The sequence below is a fragment of the Mesocricetus auratus genome, unplaced genomic scaffold, assembly GCF_017639785.1.
Source record: "Mesocricetus auratus isolate SY011 unplaced genomic scaffold, BCM_Maur_2.0 Super-Scaffold_100004, whole genome shotgun sequence".
Lineage (NCBI taxonomy): Eukaryota > Metazoa > Chordata > Mammalia > Rodentia > Cricetidae > Mesocricetus > Mesocricetus auratus.
In genome coordinates, this window is record NW_024429189.1 from 106023088 (window position 1) to 106040614 (window position 17527).

The window sequence follows — 17527 nt, forward strand, 5'->3', positions numbered from 1 at the left end:
GGGTGGACCCTGGCCTGGCTTGGGTCTCGGACAGTCCCGCGTCCCCACCGCCGCCACTGCCGGACAGCGCCTGGGATTGCTCGGCCACCGGCTTGGACGTCCCCGGCCCCGCGGTGGCTCCGCTGTGGTGTGGGGGCGGCAGTGGCGGCTGCTCCTGCTCCCCGGGTCCCGCGCGATCGGCCGAGCCCAGAGCCAGCTCTGCGGGCCCGGGGAGCGGGGCCCCGGAGGGGGGCCGAGGCGGCTGCAGCGCAGCCGGGCTCCGGGGCTCCGACTCCTCCTCCCCCCGGCGCCGCCGCAGCCGCCGCCGCCGCTGCCGCCGCCCGCCGCGCGGGGTCCTAAAGCCGCGCGACTCAAGAGGATGGTGCGCCTGGCCGCGGAACTGCTCCTGTTGCTGGGGCTACTGCTGCTCACGCTGCACATCACTGTCCTGCGCGGATCTGGAGCGGCAGACCGGCCAGACGCGGCCCCCAGCAACGTCAGCGGATCTCAGCTGCAGGTGAGTGCGCCGCCGGAGGGGGCGTGCGTGGTCGCGCGAGGCTGGGTGGCAGGCAAGGTACACGCCAGGAGGCGGGTCCTCTGTCCGGCCAAAGAGCGCTTGTGCCTAGGCAACTCTGCTAAGGCAGAAGCATCGGGGCTAGATGATGGGGCGGGGTGGGGGGTGGGGGAAGTAATGTGTGGAGACCAGGTCTGCTGCAAGGTCTAATACCTCATGCACTCCTCAGATCTGTCAGTGGCCAGGCACCAGGAAGAGGTGTTAGGCTTGGGATGTGCAGGCTGGCTGGAGGATTCTTTGCTTCTGGGTGCTTTCTGAGACTAACATGGCTAGAGGCAAGGAAGGCTAGAGGTGAGGCGACACTACACAAAGAGGCCGTATGAAATAAATCTCCAAACTATTTAGGAGAAAGAAGACTGATGGGTGGTGTGCAAACAGTGTCAGAGGTCAAGACGCAATTTCTGGAGTATAGCCAGACACCCCAACCTTCCCAACCTTGCCCGTGTGATTCCTTCACCTTCTGTGCTCCTTTATACCTTGCAAAGGTTATAGTCAAGGCACCTACGGAGATTTGGTCTGGAGTTACTTGAGACTTTGAAACTTATAGCAGAGACGTCTCCCCAGTTACCATCCCCTTTGAAAGGCCCCTTTAGTAATAGGATTCCGTTGATCCATTTCAGCTCCAAAACAGGGGAAGGGTCGAGACCTGGGGGCATATATTGGGCCAGAGGTGCCAGATGAATTTTGCTGAGTAAAGGTTGCCCACATGGGCTTCTCTGCTATGTAAGACACTGGAACGCCCTTCTCTTGGTTCGAGGGATATGACAGGTGCATACCTGGAGAACTAGTACAAGTGAACCGGGAATTTCTTCAAGGCACAGTCAGGACTCCCCAGTCTCCAAAGAAATCAAATCTACTAAAACTAACTATTCGCTCTGCAATGTTGATATTTTTACATCTTTATGCCTTTTTGCAAAAAAAATAAAATAAAGATAAGCTGTTGTTGAGGGGAACATGAATTTAAACAGTTCTATGGCAGGCATTTACAGTGCTACTGTTTTAAGAGAATTACTGGCTTTAATTCATTTAATTTCATCATAATCCTCATTACAAGATTGCCAATCTCTCTGCCTTGCAGATTATGAAATCGAGGTACAGGGAGAATAAGAAACTTGTTAGAATGCACCCATTCCCGGCTGTTGATTAATTATACCAAGCATATTATCTGCCAGACTAAAGCAAGATGACCCTTACAAATGTAGGCCAGGCTTGCAAAAATATATACCATAAACTTAAATGTTCTTGGACCCTTCTAAAAACACTCTGATTTTTCTAGGAGCCTCTCATATTACCCTTTGTGTAAACCTGTACAGTGACAGATATTTCCCCACGCCAAACACTTGAAGGAATAATTCTTAATATCTTCAAGACTTCTGGAAATCGTATTTTATATGTAATGCTTTCTTTCCGCACGGACCCATGAAAAGCTGTAAAAATGATGCTCTATGGAAAAGTGCATTTGGCAGATTTCTTTATGAGGTGCTGGCTATCATTAGAATAATCTCCGGTTGGCCTTTTCCACCCCAACAGTAAGTTAATGAGAGAAGCAGCTGGTGGAATTGGATGGGATTCTCAGAGGGCTTTTACTGAAGAACAGCCTCCCCCCACCCCCAAGGCAGAAGACATGGGAAATTTAGAAAGGGTTCTGCTCCTAGGAATATCTGGGGTCCTAAGTAGCTGCTAATCCGGTAGCTTTCCTTTATCTCACTACAGTGTTCAGTTACGGTGAGCATCCAAAGCTCCCACTTAACCAGGCCCGTGATGACTTTAACAGCTTAGTTTGTAACTTTATGCTTTTTGTAATTTCTTCTTATAAAAGTTTTATATTCTTCCTGACCAGAGTTGTTTCTTAGGCTCGAGGCAGTATGATTCAAATGGACAGAGCCAACTGAACCTGCAAAATATATTTGTCTGCTTCCTGCAGGATGTAAAAGAATGCATTTGCTAGCAGCAGGTGTATTTGAAGACAAAACTGTAACTGCTCGATTCTTCCTGTTTTCTGGACATTTTGAGTCCAATCTTAAACCCCATCTAAATCATTTGATTATGCTGCCAAAGTCCTTATCCAGAAACTCAGTGGGTCCCATACATTATGAAATAGGTAATGTACTGTATTTTGAATAATTTAAAAGAAGCACATCTTTATTTAAGATTTGGTTACTTGGATGGGTCAAGGATATCCAATAAAAGTACTCAAAATACTAACAAAAGCTGAAACCTTATTGAGTGCCTCTTATAAATGACAAGCCATGCCCCTAGCACTTTACATATATTAACTTCTCTAAGTTCAAAGAAAAGGACCTCAGAAGCTAGGTAATGTCACCATCCCACTGTCAAGTGGGGAAATTGAGGTCACTCTAAAGCAGAAGAGCTAAAAAAAACTTAATTTGTTTTTCTTATTTTATAGTGTAAAGATTTATACCTTACATTTTGTATGTTGTATTTCAAATTATATATCAATATTCCAGTTTTTGGTAAACTCATGATACTGCCTACAAAAGAGGGACAACTTTTAAACAAGTTAAATTTTCAAATGCACATTTATAGTCTTCCTGTGCCAACTACCAGTACGTGTGTGTGTGTGTGTGTGTGTAGTTATATCTATACATAAACAAACTTAAGAATTATTAACAAGATTTCTTTGGTAGTTCCAGGGAATTCTAGGAAATTGAATTGGGGGGTGATTTTGTTTTGTTTTTCCTTTGTGACTGTTCCATCGCTACAGGTATGCTGCTATGAAGTAGCAATAAACTGTCTTGAGCACATAATATCTCTGTTGGTTAGTGGATCATAAAATATCCAGTAAGAAAGTCTCAGTTGTCAGCACTAGCTGTATAAAAATTTGTGGAACTGCCAAGTTTTATGACTTTTTACTGACATCTTAGGTTCTGCTGGCATAACTTTATCTTGTACTGATCAGACACTCTAATTCGTTTTTTCATATGCCTTTAATTAAATGATATAAGAAAATAATTATATATAATAAAAGTAGTCTGGAAGACAGAATATTTCAAAATATAGGCTTCACAGACAATAACAATTATAATCAAAATAATGCTATCTCCTTTTTAAGTGGAATTCTCATGTTCCTTCTAGTAAATCTCACTCAAATTTAAAATAGTGATTTTTCATAGTAAAACCCGACCTCATTAAAGCAGTGAGATTTAAGCAAGTTTAATCAAATACCAAATTGGTTATTTTTACAATAGCATGAAAGGAAACCGAACCTTGAACTTCAATGAAAAGATTTTGTTCTTGATCTGTCATCTTTACGAGCCAGCATGCTGCCTCTTTATTCGCCTGTTGCCTTCAATAAAACAGCATAGCTTCATGTATACCCTGCTTTATCTGGGCCATACAGCATTAGAAGAAAAGCCACTATTAAGTGAAGCTCCTCACAGGAACTCCAGGGGGTTCACACTCATCTCCTTATGCTTGGTTAATTCATTCTGAGACCTTGGTGAACGCCGCAAACCCCAGATAGTATGGAACCATGCAAACACTGTTTCTCCTCTACATACACACACTATGATAAAGAACAAAAACTTTCAAGAAGATAAGATTTCATCACAGTGTGCCATTTAAAACTTACAGATTAGCCATTTCAGAAATCATCCATTTAGCATTTTTAGACTACATTTGATTGCTGGTAACTAAAGCCAAGCAAGTGAACCGGCAAAAAAGGACCAGTGTCCACCCCATAGATGACGATGTGGACAGAAGAAGATATTGAAGTAGCTTGCTCAAAGCTGCACAGCTGGGGTGGGGAAAGGGCAGGCCCAGGACTTGGACTGAGACAGGCTGACTATAGAGTCCAAGCTCTTGCTCCCCCCGTCTGTCAACAAGATTTCTCCAGCTTTGATTCAAGTTAATAGGCATTTATGTTTCTTGCTTCCCAGCTTGCATGCCCACTTAACAGTCAAGCAATTTCTCTCATCACTGGAACCCTTTATAAGTGATGGATAATTGTTCCGCTTCCCTGCTGCTGCATAGCAAACCACTCCACAATTTAGTCGCTTTAATGCAGTCATACTTTTATTTGCTTATGAGTTTGTAGGGCAGCATCTAGCTCTGGGCACATGTGGGCAGGTTCTTCTGCTCATTGCTCCTTAAATTATTCAAGATTTAAGCCCTCTGTTGGTATAATGTGGCTGAGGTAGTGTTAATGACCTCATTCATAAGTCTGGTGGTTGTTGCTCATTATCGCCCACCTGTTTTCTCCACAGACCCTCTCACCTTTATCTCCACATGGTAGGCCCAGAGCAGCAAGAAAATGAGAGCAGGTGGAAGACCCCTTAGCAAACTTTTACCTCTTGGGATCAGCTTTGATTCTCAGGGGTAGGATATCGATTCTGTCCCTAACGGGGAGGAGCCACCAGGTTCCATTACAAAGGCCCATGTGCCTGTGAAGGAATTCTTGCAAATACAATATGAATCTTTTGTTTTATGGGCTTTGTAGATGTTCTGGCCAACCTGCTTTGTTTATGCTACTTTTGGCCATTTAGTAGCTGACTGGCTTACATGTATTCAACTCCCAATCTTTTCTCTAATGACCCTTTTTTAAAGTTTATAAAAATCTTTAAAATATATTCTGTTCAAATATGTTTGTAGTTAAACTGTTCTAGAACAGCAGTCTACTTTGAAGTTGTTCCTGGGTTTTAAATATACAACTATTTTTTTTTTGGCCCAAGAGAATAACCAGTTGTCTTGTCAGACTTGTTAAATACTCCACTTTGTCGTATATTAGGTTTTTCACATATGTAAGTCTGTTTTATCACACATCTATTCATATACATAAATTGCTGTGTTTTGTGTTATGTAGTTATATATGTTGTAATAGGGTTAATATCTTGTTTTGTTTCAAGTATATGGGTCAGTGACATAACTCAGCAGGTAAAGGCTTTTTCCACCAAGCCAGAGGATCTCTGAGAATATTGGTTTACCTCAGGGACTCATATTTTCGAAGATGAAAACCAGCTCCCCATAACTTGCTCTCTGACCTCCAAAAGTACACTGTGGTGTGTGAATTCACAGACACACACGTACAGTCACATTCAGATACACACTTTCACACATGCTCTCTCTCTCACACACACACACACACACACACACACATCGATCAATTGATGTTAAAAACAATTCTTGAAATTTTATTTATTTATTTATTTACTTATTTACTTATTTTGGGGGGAACACAGGAACACATTTTATTGTTTGGTGAGGTTTTTTCTGTTTTTTTATTTAAATTAGAAACAAGCTTGCTTCACATGTCAATCCCAGCTCCCTCTCCTTCCCCTCTTCCCTACCCCCACCAGCCCACCCAAACCCCTCACTCCATTCCCCCTCTGCTCCCCAGCTGCTAAGGCCCTTCATTGGGGCATCTCCAAAGTCTGTCTTATCATCCCAGGCAGGGCCTAGGCCCTCCTCCATGTGTCCAGGCTAAGAGAGCATTCCTCCATGTGGAATGGGTTTCCATAGTCTATTTGTACTCCAGGGATAAATACTGATCTACTACCCTAGGCCCCATATATTGCCAAGGCCTCCTCACTGACACCCACATTCAGGGGGTCTGGATCAGTCCCATGCTGGCCTCTCAGCCATCAGTCTGGGGTCTATGAGCTCTCCCTTGTTAAGATCAACTGTTGCTGTGAGTTTCACCAGCCCAGTCTTGACCCCTTTGCTCATCACTCCTCCCTCTCTGAAACTGGGTTCCAGGAGTGTTTAGCTGTGAAGGAAGGCTCTAGGATAGCATATAAGGTAGTCATCAATCTCATTATCAGGAAAGGGCCTTTAAAGTAGTCACTCCACTATTGCTTAGATTGCCAGTTGGTGTCATCCATGTAGGTCTCTGGAAATCTCACTAGTGCAAGATCTCTCTTCAAACCTATAATGGCTCCTTCTATTATGGTATCTCTCATCCTGCTCTCCTCTATTATTCCCCCAACTCAACATTCCTGCTCCCCCATTTCCTTCTCCCCCCTCTTCTTCTCCCCCTCTCTTTGTCCCAACTCCCTCTCACCTCCCCCAAAACTTCCAGTCCACTTCTCTGGGGTACCATGCATATCTCTCATAGGGTCCTCCCTGTTTCCCAGACTCTCTGGTAGAGTTGGTTTGCTTTAAATTACTACAATTTTATTGAGAATTATTTTAAATGTCTTACTGCTTTTACCTCTTCCATCTAGGATAAACAGAGGTGTCTGTTTCTTGAGAAAGGTTTTAAGTTTGTTTTTATCAAAGTTGGTTTTTTAGTTGAAAATGATTTTTTCATACAATATATTCTGACCATGGTTTCCCCTCCCATATTCTTCCCACCTCCCCACTCATCCAATTCTGTGACTTCTTTCTCTCTCCTTTTAGGAAACAAACAGGAACATTTTTAAAATGGGGTTTTTTTAACATTTTTATAGATTATTTTCTAGGTTTGAATGCTTTTGAGAATAGGTATTAGTTTTTGTTATGTTCATTAGTTTTGTTCTAGAACTGAGAAAAACAACACATAGCAATACTTGCTTTCAAGTGTTAGTTTGCCCTTTGTGTACAAATGAAAGCTGGCATTGCACTTCAGTAGTATCCTTACACACTCACGGCAAGGATTCAATTTTCTTTCTTTTTTTTCACTAGCACTTTAAATAATAAAAATTGAATGTCAAGTAAAATAATGTTAGAATACACTTAAAATCCTCTTAAGATTGCTATCTCCTTGACTGAAACCTCTGATTTATTTTGTCAGCTTTCCCTCAAATTATGGAAGTAATGTGTCCTATTTCTATTACTTTAAAAATCTTTTTTAAAAAACGTACTTTTGCTCACATGTGCCTATCAATGCTAAAAATAAGTCAGTACTTGTGACTTACATCCCCTACAAGACAGGATTCTGATTCCTTTCCTGTCTTATCTGTAGGTTGTCTCTAGATTTTTTAATTATATTTTCTGAACTTGTAGTATTGGATTTTCCATTTTTTCCTTTTCCTTTTGCTTTTTATTACACCTGGTGATCCATTGTTACCAGTTTTATTATGTTCTCAAGAATTACTTTGCTTTAATGTCAAAATGTCTTTAATTCTTTCTCTGCTGCTTCATAGACCTCATATTTTCATTTTTTATGTTGCTGAATACATTCTTTAGGAAGTGTTTTTATAAACAGCTTATCAACTACAAAAGTCTCCAACAACTTACATTTTCAGACACCTTTATTTGGTTCTTATATGTAATGCCAATTTGGCAGCTGGCTGAGTTACACTGTTTACTCTTGGAATTTTGAAGATGTTATTCACTTTATTATGCTATTTTATGTTTCATGGGAAAGTTTAATAGCATTTCTTAGCATTTGGCTTTTGAAACATGCTAGGCAAGTGATCTAGCACTGTAAGGGACCCTTGATCTACTAAAAATAAATTTGAAGCTTTTAAGATTTTCCTCTTTACTCATGATATTCATAAATTTTATCAGGTTGTTCTTTAGAATCAGGGATTGGCTGAGTTATTTTCAGCATATTGTGTATACACCCTTTTCATGTGAAGCCCCAAGCTTGTACTCTGCTCAGTAACATTTTGTTTATTATCCATATATGGTTCTTCTGGGACTCTTATCCAAGTGTGAAGCTAATATTAAGATTTCAAGATCTGTCTTCAGTGTCTCTTTTCCCTTCCATGCTCTAACCTTTGTTTTGAGAACATACTTTGCATCCTGGCTGCATCTTCTTAGGTGATTTACCCAGTAGCTGCTCATACCTGAGCTGCCATAGTGAATGTCAGGTGAATACGTTACCTCCAGACACTCTGAACGCCAAGACTGAAGGAAGCAGTGTTTTCCCTCTAGTCCTTGGGCTCTCCCCAAAGTCTACAGCCCCTTCTCATCTTACTTCATCCTCTCCCACTTCTCCATTTCCTTTTTTCTCATTTTTCTTTCTTTCCCATTGTTTTCCCCTCCCCCCTTCTCCTTTTTCCCTAAAAAAAGCCTTTAAAACAATGTGTGATTTACATGCAATAAAGTGGACGAATATAACGATACTCGAAGCTATATAGGGAAAACAATATATTTATTTACCAGAGAGAGAGAGAGAGAGAGAGTCGCACAGACCAGGAGTTAGAAGCATGGCTGGCTTCCAGGAGAAAAAGGGAAGCCCCTTTTCCTTTCACTTCCTTTTATCTCTACCTTGACCCCGCCCTGTTGGGCAGATAGCTTTGTGGGGTTCACTCCTACAGACGAACTCCAAGGGTTCAATTGCATTTTTGGTAGCTGTATGTCGCCATATAGTTGCTATCAAACATAGCATTCCCATCACCCTTGAAGGCTTTCAAGTGACTGTCCACCAGTACAGATTAACTTTGCCTGTCCCACTGCTCACACACATAGAATTGTACTGTATACATTTTTCTATGTATTTGATATGTTTCACTTAATGTACTATTTTGATATTCTTTGAAAAAAATGTATCAGTAGATTTCCCTTCTTTAATACTGAGTGATTTCCATCATGTAGCTATTCCATGATTTTTTTATCCACTCCCCATCAATGGATGCTTGGAGAGTTTCCAAATCTTTATATAGTGTAGGTAAGATCATGTTACTACCATAGATCCTTTTATAAATAAATGTTTTCATTTCTTGTAAGTAGATATCTAGTAACTAAAATTAAATTGTTCTCGATATTATTCAATAATTTTTTCTCAAGAACAAAGTTTTCTGAAGACTATACTTCTACATACTCAACCCTGAAGTATCTCACTTTTGATTGATTGTCATTGTACTATGTCTATTAGAAGCCTGTCTCCCGTCCTAGGTGATTTTTCTATTTCTTATGACATCTCATTATAATTTAAAGAGGAAATGAGGTGAACACAGATGCTTGGTTGTTCATGTTGAACTGAAACACTATAATTTTATTTCTTTTATTTTGGGGGGACAAAAGATCTGCTCTTTATGCAAGCTCTTAATCCTTTCCTCTCAGCCATGATCTAAAATGTATATTGACCTTTGTGTTAGAAGAATGTCCTGAGAATTGTCTATTATTAGAGAAGATTACATCTGGGGTGTCAAACCTCCAAATGAACCCCAAAACATCTTCCTTTGTGTCATTCAAATATTGTTTTTCATGTTTTTATTAGAAAACATTTTTATAAAAGATATGCATTTTCAAGGAGATGGCATAGCACTTTTTCATCACTTGAAAAAATACTAGACAAAAGCTACTTAAAGAGTGGAGAGTTTCACCGGGCGGTGGTGGCGCACGCCTTTAATCCCAGCACTCAGGAGGCAGAGGCAGGCAGATCTCTGTGAGTTCGAGGCCAGGCTAGACCGACAGCCTCCAAAACAATACAGAGAAACCCTGTCTCGTAAAACCAAAACAAAACAAAACAAAACAAAAGAAGAAAAAAAGAGTGGAGAGTTTCTTTTTTAAGTTTTTTTTATTTAAATTGAAAAAAGCTTGCTTCACATGTCAATCCCAGCTCCTCTCTCTCCCCTCCTCCCCCCCCCACCTACTCCCCTAGTCCTCCACCCAATCCCCACTCCATTCTCCAGGGAGGGTGAGGCCCTTCATGGGAATCTCCAGAGTCTGTCATTTCGTTCAGACAGGACGTAGGCCCTCCCCACAAGAGTCCAGACTGAGAGAACATCCCTCATTGTGCGATGGGCATCCAAAGTCCATTTGTATGCCAAGGATAAATAGGGTGTCCGTATCAGTCCCATGCTGGCCTCCTAGCCATCAGTCTGGGGTCCAAGAGCTCCCCCCTTGTTATGTCAGCTGTTTCTGTGGGTTAAACCAGCCCAGTCTTGACCCCTTTGCTCATCAGTCCTCCCTCTCTGTCACTGGATTCCAAGAGTTCAGTTTGGTGTTTAGCTGTGGGTGCCTGCCTCTGCTTACATCAGTCACTGAATGAAGGTTCTTGGATAACATATAAGGTAGTCATCAATCTCATTATCAGGGAGGGGCATTTAAGGTAGTCTCTCCACTATTGCTTAGTTTGCCAGTTGGTATCATCCTTGTAGATCTCTGGAAATCTCACTAGGGCCAGATCTCTCCTCAGACCTATAATGACTCCATCTATTATGGTATCTCTTGTCCTGCTCATGTGGAGGGTTTCTTTTACTCACACTTTAAGGGTCTAGTCTGTAATAGAAGTCATGGCTGCAAGAGCTTGAGATGGCTGGTCACAAAATATCCACAACCAGGAAGCACACAGGAGCCGATTCTCATCTTATCATTTTTTTTTCTAGACCAAGACTCCAACCATATAATGGTGCTATGTACATTCAAGGCCGTTCTATTACCTTAGGCTACACTGCTTTGTAAATACCTTCTCAGACATGCTGAGAGGTGTATTTCCTAGCTGGTCCTAAATCCAAGCAAATGATAAAGAAAGGTAATCATCACAGGTGGGCAAGCTAATTTCCCTGACTTATCCATTATGCTCTGTGTGTGGAGACATCGTGTGTCCATAACACAAAGAGGGATGCTCTCTCAGCCTGGACTCTTAGGGGAGTGCCTGAACCCTACCCTGAGTGAAATGACAGACTCTAGATATCCCCTATATGGAAGGAATTGGCAATAGGGTGGGAGGACGGGGGGATGGTGGGGGGTGCAGGAGGAGGGGAGAGAGAGGGAACTGGGACTGACATGTAAAACAAGCTATTTAAAATTAAAATAATAAAAAATATTTATTCTGGAAGAATAGTAAAAGTGAAGGTCAAAGTCACTCTTTCTTTTTTGGTTTTCTGTAACTCTCTTATGGAAGCACTTGCAAAGAAGGGTTTGAAGTTGATTTCTACAGCACCTAGCCAATAATGTGAAATGAAATAACTGGGCAGAACATTTCCCCAACTCAGTATTGTAATTTTATGTAATATTAGTTTAAATGAATATATTTATGGATCTTAGAACATAATTATACCCCCCACATTCAAATATTGTCAAACCTCGTTTTCAGAACACTTTTACTTTGATATGCCTTCAGGTCCTTTGAGCTACAATGTAATTCCATATTCACTTTTTAATCTCTCCAGTGTTTATGAGTAGGTGTCTGCTCTCTTTCCAAGAAATGTTGTGCACAGGTTTGAAGATTATTACGTATCAGTCCTCTTTCTGCTCCAATTTCAGTTATCTGTTTCTTTAGCACATTTTAGGTTGTTTTATATTTTAGTGCTTTCTTTGGTTCAATTTTTCGTCTCAGCATCTACGATCACTCTTGCAACTTGGATTGGTGGCGATGACGTCCCTGTCTTCAATGATAGTAAAGAAAGCCTCTCTATCTGTATTAGTCAGGATTCTCTACTGCAGCAAGCAGTTCTCAGCATGTGAATTGCGACCCCTTTTGGGGTGGGAGGTCAGACCTTTGACAGGAGTCACCTAAGTCCATTTAGATTGCTATTCGTAACAGTAAAATCCTATAGTTATAAGGTAGCAACAAAAATTAATTTTATGGTCTGGGGATCACCAAACATGAGGAACTGTATTAAAGGATTGCAGCATTAGGAAGGTTGAAAGCCACTGCTTTACAGGAACATATATATTATATATACATATACATGTTATATAGATACATATAATAAATCCTATCTCAAATGACCCCAGTATTTAAAAATTACTCAGAGGTGTGCCCAGCAACTTGGGTTTTTAGTTAATTTCAGATGTAGTCAAGTTGACAACCAAGAATAAGCATCACACTCCCTGTCCTTTGCCCCAAAACAGATTATTTAGTGGCTAAGATAGGAGTGTCTGGTTAATCTTGTATTAAATGCCACTAGTTCAAAGCAATGACAAAGGAGTATGTTGTTGAGGGATAAAAAAAGTCTCGTTTTGCATCTTTTAAAGCCTTATATATGAAGTTCAAACAAAGCTGTGGACATGAAATATATAAAATTGTCTTCTGGGGTGGCAATATGGTTCAGCAGCTAACAGCACTTGCTGCTTTTGCAGAGGACCTAGGTTTGGTTCCCAGCACCCACATAGCAGGTCCTAACCATTTGTAACTTCAGTTCTAAGGAATCTGACACCCTCTCTGGCTTCCAAGGGCACCAGACCCCTGTGTGGTGCACATACATACACACAGGTAAAACACTCAGGTGCATAAAATAAAAAAGTAAGAGAGAAAAACAACTTACTGTCTTCTGTGCTATTCGTCAAGAAGCAAGAACAAGCACGGTGCCAATTAAGCAAACACGTTAATGTCCTGCGTTCCTCTTAGTGCTGAGCATCACTGTCTATGCTAGCTACTTTCCCAAAAACGAGCTCTTATGCACCTTCCCTTCCCTTCCCACCTACTCCTTCTCTTCTAGGAATTCTGGGAGTCTTATCTGGGAAGTATCTCGTGTTTGTTTTTGGAAGACCTAAAACTAAATGATGCATTATTCACTTAAATATTAGTCACTGGGGTGGCTTCCTGTCTAGATAGCCCCAGAGTAGAACACAACAGGGAAGACAAAGCAGAGCTTCCATGAGACACCTCTGGTTATTGTCAGCTACAGTAATAAAGATTGTAAGACTCAGAAAGGGCTGTGCTATGGGCAGTAACAGTATCCAGTGTCTCATACAGATAGGAAAATTAATCAGGTAAAAACTACAAATTCCTGGTGGCCCATTTTCCCTTGAAAATTAACCCCTGCAGTCATTTACCACTTTAAATGAGAGGATAAATGAGACAGGAACTCCTCAGAATTCTGTGTGGTTGTCATCTAATGCCTGAGAAGGCAGAGCAGGATGCCTTGATAAATAATACCAACTCCCCAAACATAGACTAGCAGGTGTCACTGGAAAGTTATTTCTGTAAACTTAGCAGAAGTGAAAACAGAGGGTTAATGACTCCTTCTTCCTGTTGACATTGACCTTTGCCCATCTTAGAAAAGCAAATCATCTTGCATAAAGTGCTGTCTGTGACTAGCATCCCTCTGTGTGAGAGCCGCCTTCTTGTCCTTCCTGGAAAATACACTGGAGCAGGACCCCTAAAACTGAACTTACAACTTCAAGTCTGGGTCCCTGAGCTGTTGGGCTTACAATCTAGAGCAATCCAATCTCTAGGTATTCAATGGCAGTGAACTGGAAAATAAGAAAAAAGAATATAGACATAGATGGCAATAGGCCATCCATTTCCTGCTGTACACTATATATCTATTTTCAAACAACGAGGTATGGCTAGAATGTACACGAAGGATGCAGGAATCTTGAAATAATGTCATTCTCACACCAAGCGTTAACTTCAACAGCATCCAAACAAAATACTTACGAATGATACACACACAAACACACACATGCACCCACACTCCATACTTGATCTCAAAGTTACCTTTGGAGATGGACAATGAAAAGAAGGCAAGTAGTCATTTTATTACTTTCTAAAATACAGCCTTTTGAGACATAATTGATAAGTGATTAACTGAATATATTTAACATGACTATTTTGACAATGCAGACAACTGTGAAACATCACCATCATTAAGGTAATAAATTCCTAGACATTTCCTTGTGCCCCCTTTGCAATATCTAAAAAGTTCTAGGCACTGACTGGCCTTCTATCATTATAGATTCATTTTGTATTTCCTTGATTCTTTGTTAGTATATTCATATACATGATATGGCTTCTTTACTCACATAATGAATTTGGCAATTATCCTTTTTACTGTTAATTAGTATTCCATTGAATGGCTCCATCTACAGAATGTTAATGCGTTCGTTGGGTGTATATTTAAGAGAAAAATGGCTGGGTCATATGGATGCTGCATGTTTAACTTATAAAGAAATCTTGGGCCGGGCGGTGGTGGCGCACGCCTTTAATCCCAGCACTCGGGAGGCAGAGGCAGGCAGATCTCTGTGAGTTCGAGGCTGGGCTGGACCGATAGCCTCCAAAACAATACAGAGAAACCCTGTCTCGAAAAACCAAAAAAAAAAAAAAAAAGAAGAAGAAATCTTGGAAGTATTTTTAATGCGCTTGCATGATGTGCTTAGGATCCACAAAAACCCTGTGGCACCTTTGAAGAACTTCACAGAGTTTGGAAGTTGAATTACAGGAAGATATTTTCCTCAATTAAAATATCAGTATTTGCCTTCCAATATATTGTAAGAATCTGCAGGAGAAAAGAAAATCCTGAACCTTGGGAAGAGATTTTCCTTTCCTTTCAGGACAACCAAAGTACAAAATCCCTTATGACTATTACCCAGGTGACATAATGAGTGATATAGTGATCACTGTAGAGTGAGGATGAGGAATAAAAGGTGGGTACTGGACCAGAAAACAGATTAGAAATGTGGCCAAGCTTCATATGTGCTTGGTGCTGTTCAAAGTGCCTTCCTCATTAACCTACCCATTTCCTTTCAGACAACAAATTGAGAAAACCAGGGAAATGTTTTCTCTCTCAATTGAGTTGTGACTTAAAGTCCAGTATGAGTTGTGAGCTCAGAAAGAATTGTCAGCCAGATGAATTACTATGATGCTTTAACTTTCAGGAAACAGAAATAATAAGAATTTAAAGAAAGACAATCTCAAAAAACAGACTGAGGAAATGTTAACATGGGCTCATCTTCTGGCAAAGATGCATATTAGAACAATTCAAGAAGTGTTCACTAGCCCAGAGGTGTGTTTCCAAACACCCAGAAAGCAGGTAGTATGGAATCTATATTATTCAGCTACTCCCTAACAATGTTACAGGATTAATTGCACATAAAGCTCAGTAGCCTACAACAATTAGCATGTGTCTGAACTTTTCAGACCTGGGCAAGCACCCAAACAAATCCTGGCGCAGCTTTGCATTTGCTCCATGAGTCTTCCACTTCTCTGGGCACAGACGTCTTCCTGCTAAATTTTTATCTCATGGTGATAAGAATGTGCAGAAAGGCAAAAAGTAGCCATGTGTGTGGAACACAATTTAGCCCCTTGCTTGGGCTAAACCTATTAACATTCCATCAACCAAATCAAATCACAGGGTCCCACAGAGGGGCCAAAGAGTGGCTGATTCTGGTTCTGGTTCTTAAAAATATACCTTAAGCAAAAGCTCTTGCCTCTGTATCCCATTCAGTGAAACTGAACAAAATAGCTACATCCCTGGGAATGTATAATGTTGTAATGACTTTCATGTCACATAATAAAGTTTTAGAGTATATAGGTGGTCACTGAGAATTATGTGACCTTGAACAAACCACATCAAGTCTCTGAACTTCATTTTCTCATTAGGAAGCAGGTGATCTGGTGGGGAAATGCAACTCTATTAATCTGTAAACTTCACTTTTGAAGCCGATGGTGGTAATAATGGTGATATGAAAGCTAACGCAGAGCACTCACACCATGGTGGGCATTGCTGTTGGCCTTGATGTGTTTCCTCCTTTTCTTCTGTGTGTCACAAGTTCACCTTCTCATGGTCTTTTTGGGAGCAAGTGACCAAGATTTTAGATAGTTCTCCCTACCCACCGGTTTTGTCATTCTTTCTTTTTTGTATATACTTCTAGCTTGAGCAAATTGTGGGCCACTCTGATTCCAGATCCTTTTCTGCAATTTTTTCTCTGTCTTTAACTCCCATGTACCTCTGATGTTTATTTTGTTTTCTTCTCAATGGACCATCTCTCATTCATCAAGAACAACTTATTGACTTCCATTACACACTAGCAGTTCTTTCTTTGTGACTCAACTATGAATTTGTAACCAATCTCATTCAAGTTTCCTACATAATTCATTAATTTGGTAGCAATTACAGAATTCAACGCTGACTAAAGTACGGTAAAAAGGAAAAAAAGACTTCTATTTTGTGCTGCTGGAGATTGACCCTAAGGCCATGCACATACTAGACAAGCACTCTACCGTAGAATGACACCCCCCAACAACAACTCACCCCCTCAAAAAAAAACCAACACATAAAGGCATGTGAAAATGTAAAATGACTACACTATCCCACTGGAATGGTAAAATGAAGAAAATAATCCTTGTAGGTACTAAGTGTTGGTAATAATGTTGAGCAACCCAATGGTCTAGTGGAAGTGTAGACTGATATAAAAATTGTGGGAAATGGTTTTTCCAAAACGACTAACTGAAAACAAAATCTCTATATACCACTGCCCCATCAACTCTATCCTGATGAGATATTCACAGTCAGCACACTTAAAGACTGGGGAAAGAATAGTCAAAACATTATTAAACTCATCTCAACCTCAAGCTAACCCAAATGTCATGAATAGTAGAATGAATAAGAAAGCAATAGAGCACATGCTTAGAATGAATGAATAATAGCTGCACCCAGAGTGTAGGTTTATTGGTACAGTGCTGTGTGAAAGAAACCTATCACAAAACACTATCAGCTATATAGTCCTATCTATATCAATATCGAAACCATGACAAATGAGTGTATAAAGGTGGAAGGGAGGACACGGGTGGAAGGAGGACAGAGGTTACCCTTGTCAAGAAAGTGCCTAGGATGGCCGCTCCCTCTGAGTACTGATTGTATTCTCTCTGTTGATGTGAATGCTGGTTACAAAAGTGGCCTCTGTCCATGAATTTTGCTGAGCTATGTTTGTGCAATACCATGTGAATATCATACTCAGGTGAAAATATTGTCAAGAAAGCAGCAAGCAGGGAAAAAAGTATAGAGACTGACCCAGTCTCTGCATTCCCTGTTGTATGCCGTCCTGCAAGCTGGGGTCTCTACATTTTGATGAATGTAGACTAGTTTGTGTGTTATGGGGGTGCTCCTCTGCCTTCAAGGCCCATTGCTATTGTTAGAACATCAAAGACCAACTGCTGACAAAGATACTGTTCTTATGAAAAGAGTGACCAGCAAATTTACTGCTTAACTTCATTCCCTTTAAATGAAGCTGGCCCCATAGTCCTCTTTGAAAGCTCAATTGTGGACATATATCTTCTTTATAGGACATTGTGTACAATAAAAAGAAGCAATAACTTCAGACAATAAAAAATACCTTTGAGAATTCCGTGAGATGGGCATTCCATTTAATAAATATCACTGTGGTTACATACTCCCAAACCTACTGAACTCCAGA

At 40.7% G+C, this 17527-nt stretch overlaps 1 protein-coding gene across 2 annotated transcripts in view; it reads left to right on the forward strand.

Annotated features, from left to right (window-relative positions):
• Positions 1–307: 307 nt before the first annotated feature.
• The window catches only part of Ism1 (isthmin 1), an 80391-nt gene continuing 63171 nt past the window's right edge, over positions 308–17527 (forward strand). The window contains exon 1 of one of the 2 annotated variants that reach the window (XM_021226384.2): positions 308–496. In XM_021226384.2, coding sequence (XP_021082043.1) covers positions 359–496 — 138 coding nt within the window. In that variant the 5' untranslated portion in view covers positions 308–358. The remainder of the gene's footprint in view (positions 497–17527) is intronic. The other variant, XM_005068696.4, reaches the window with a different exon arrangement.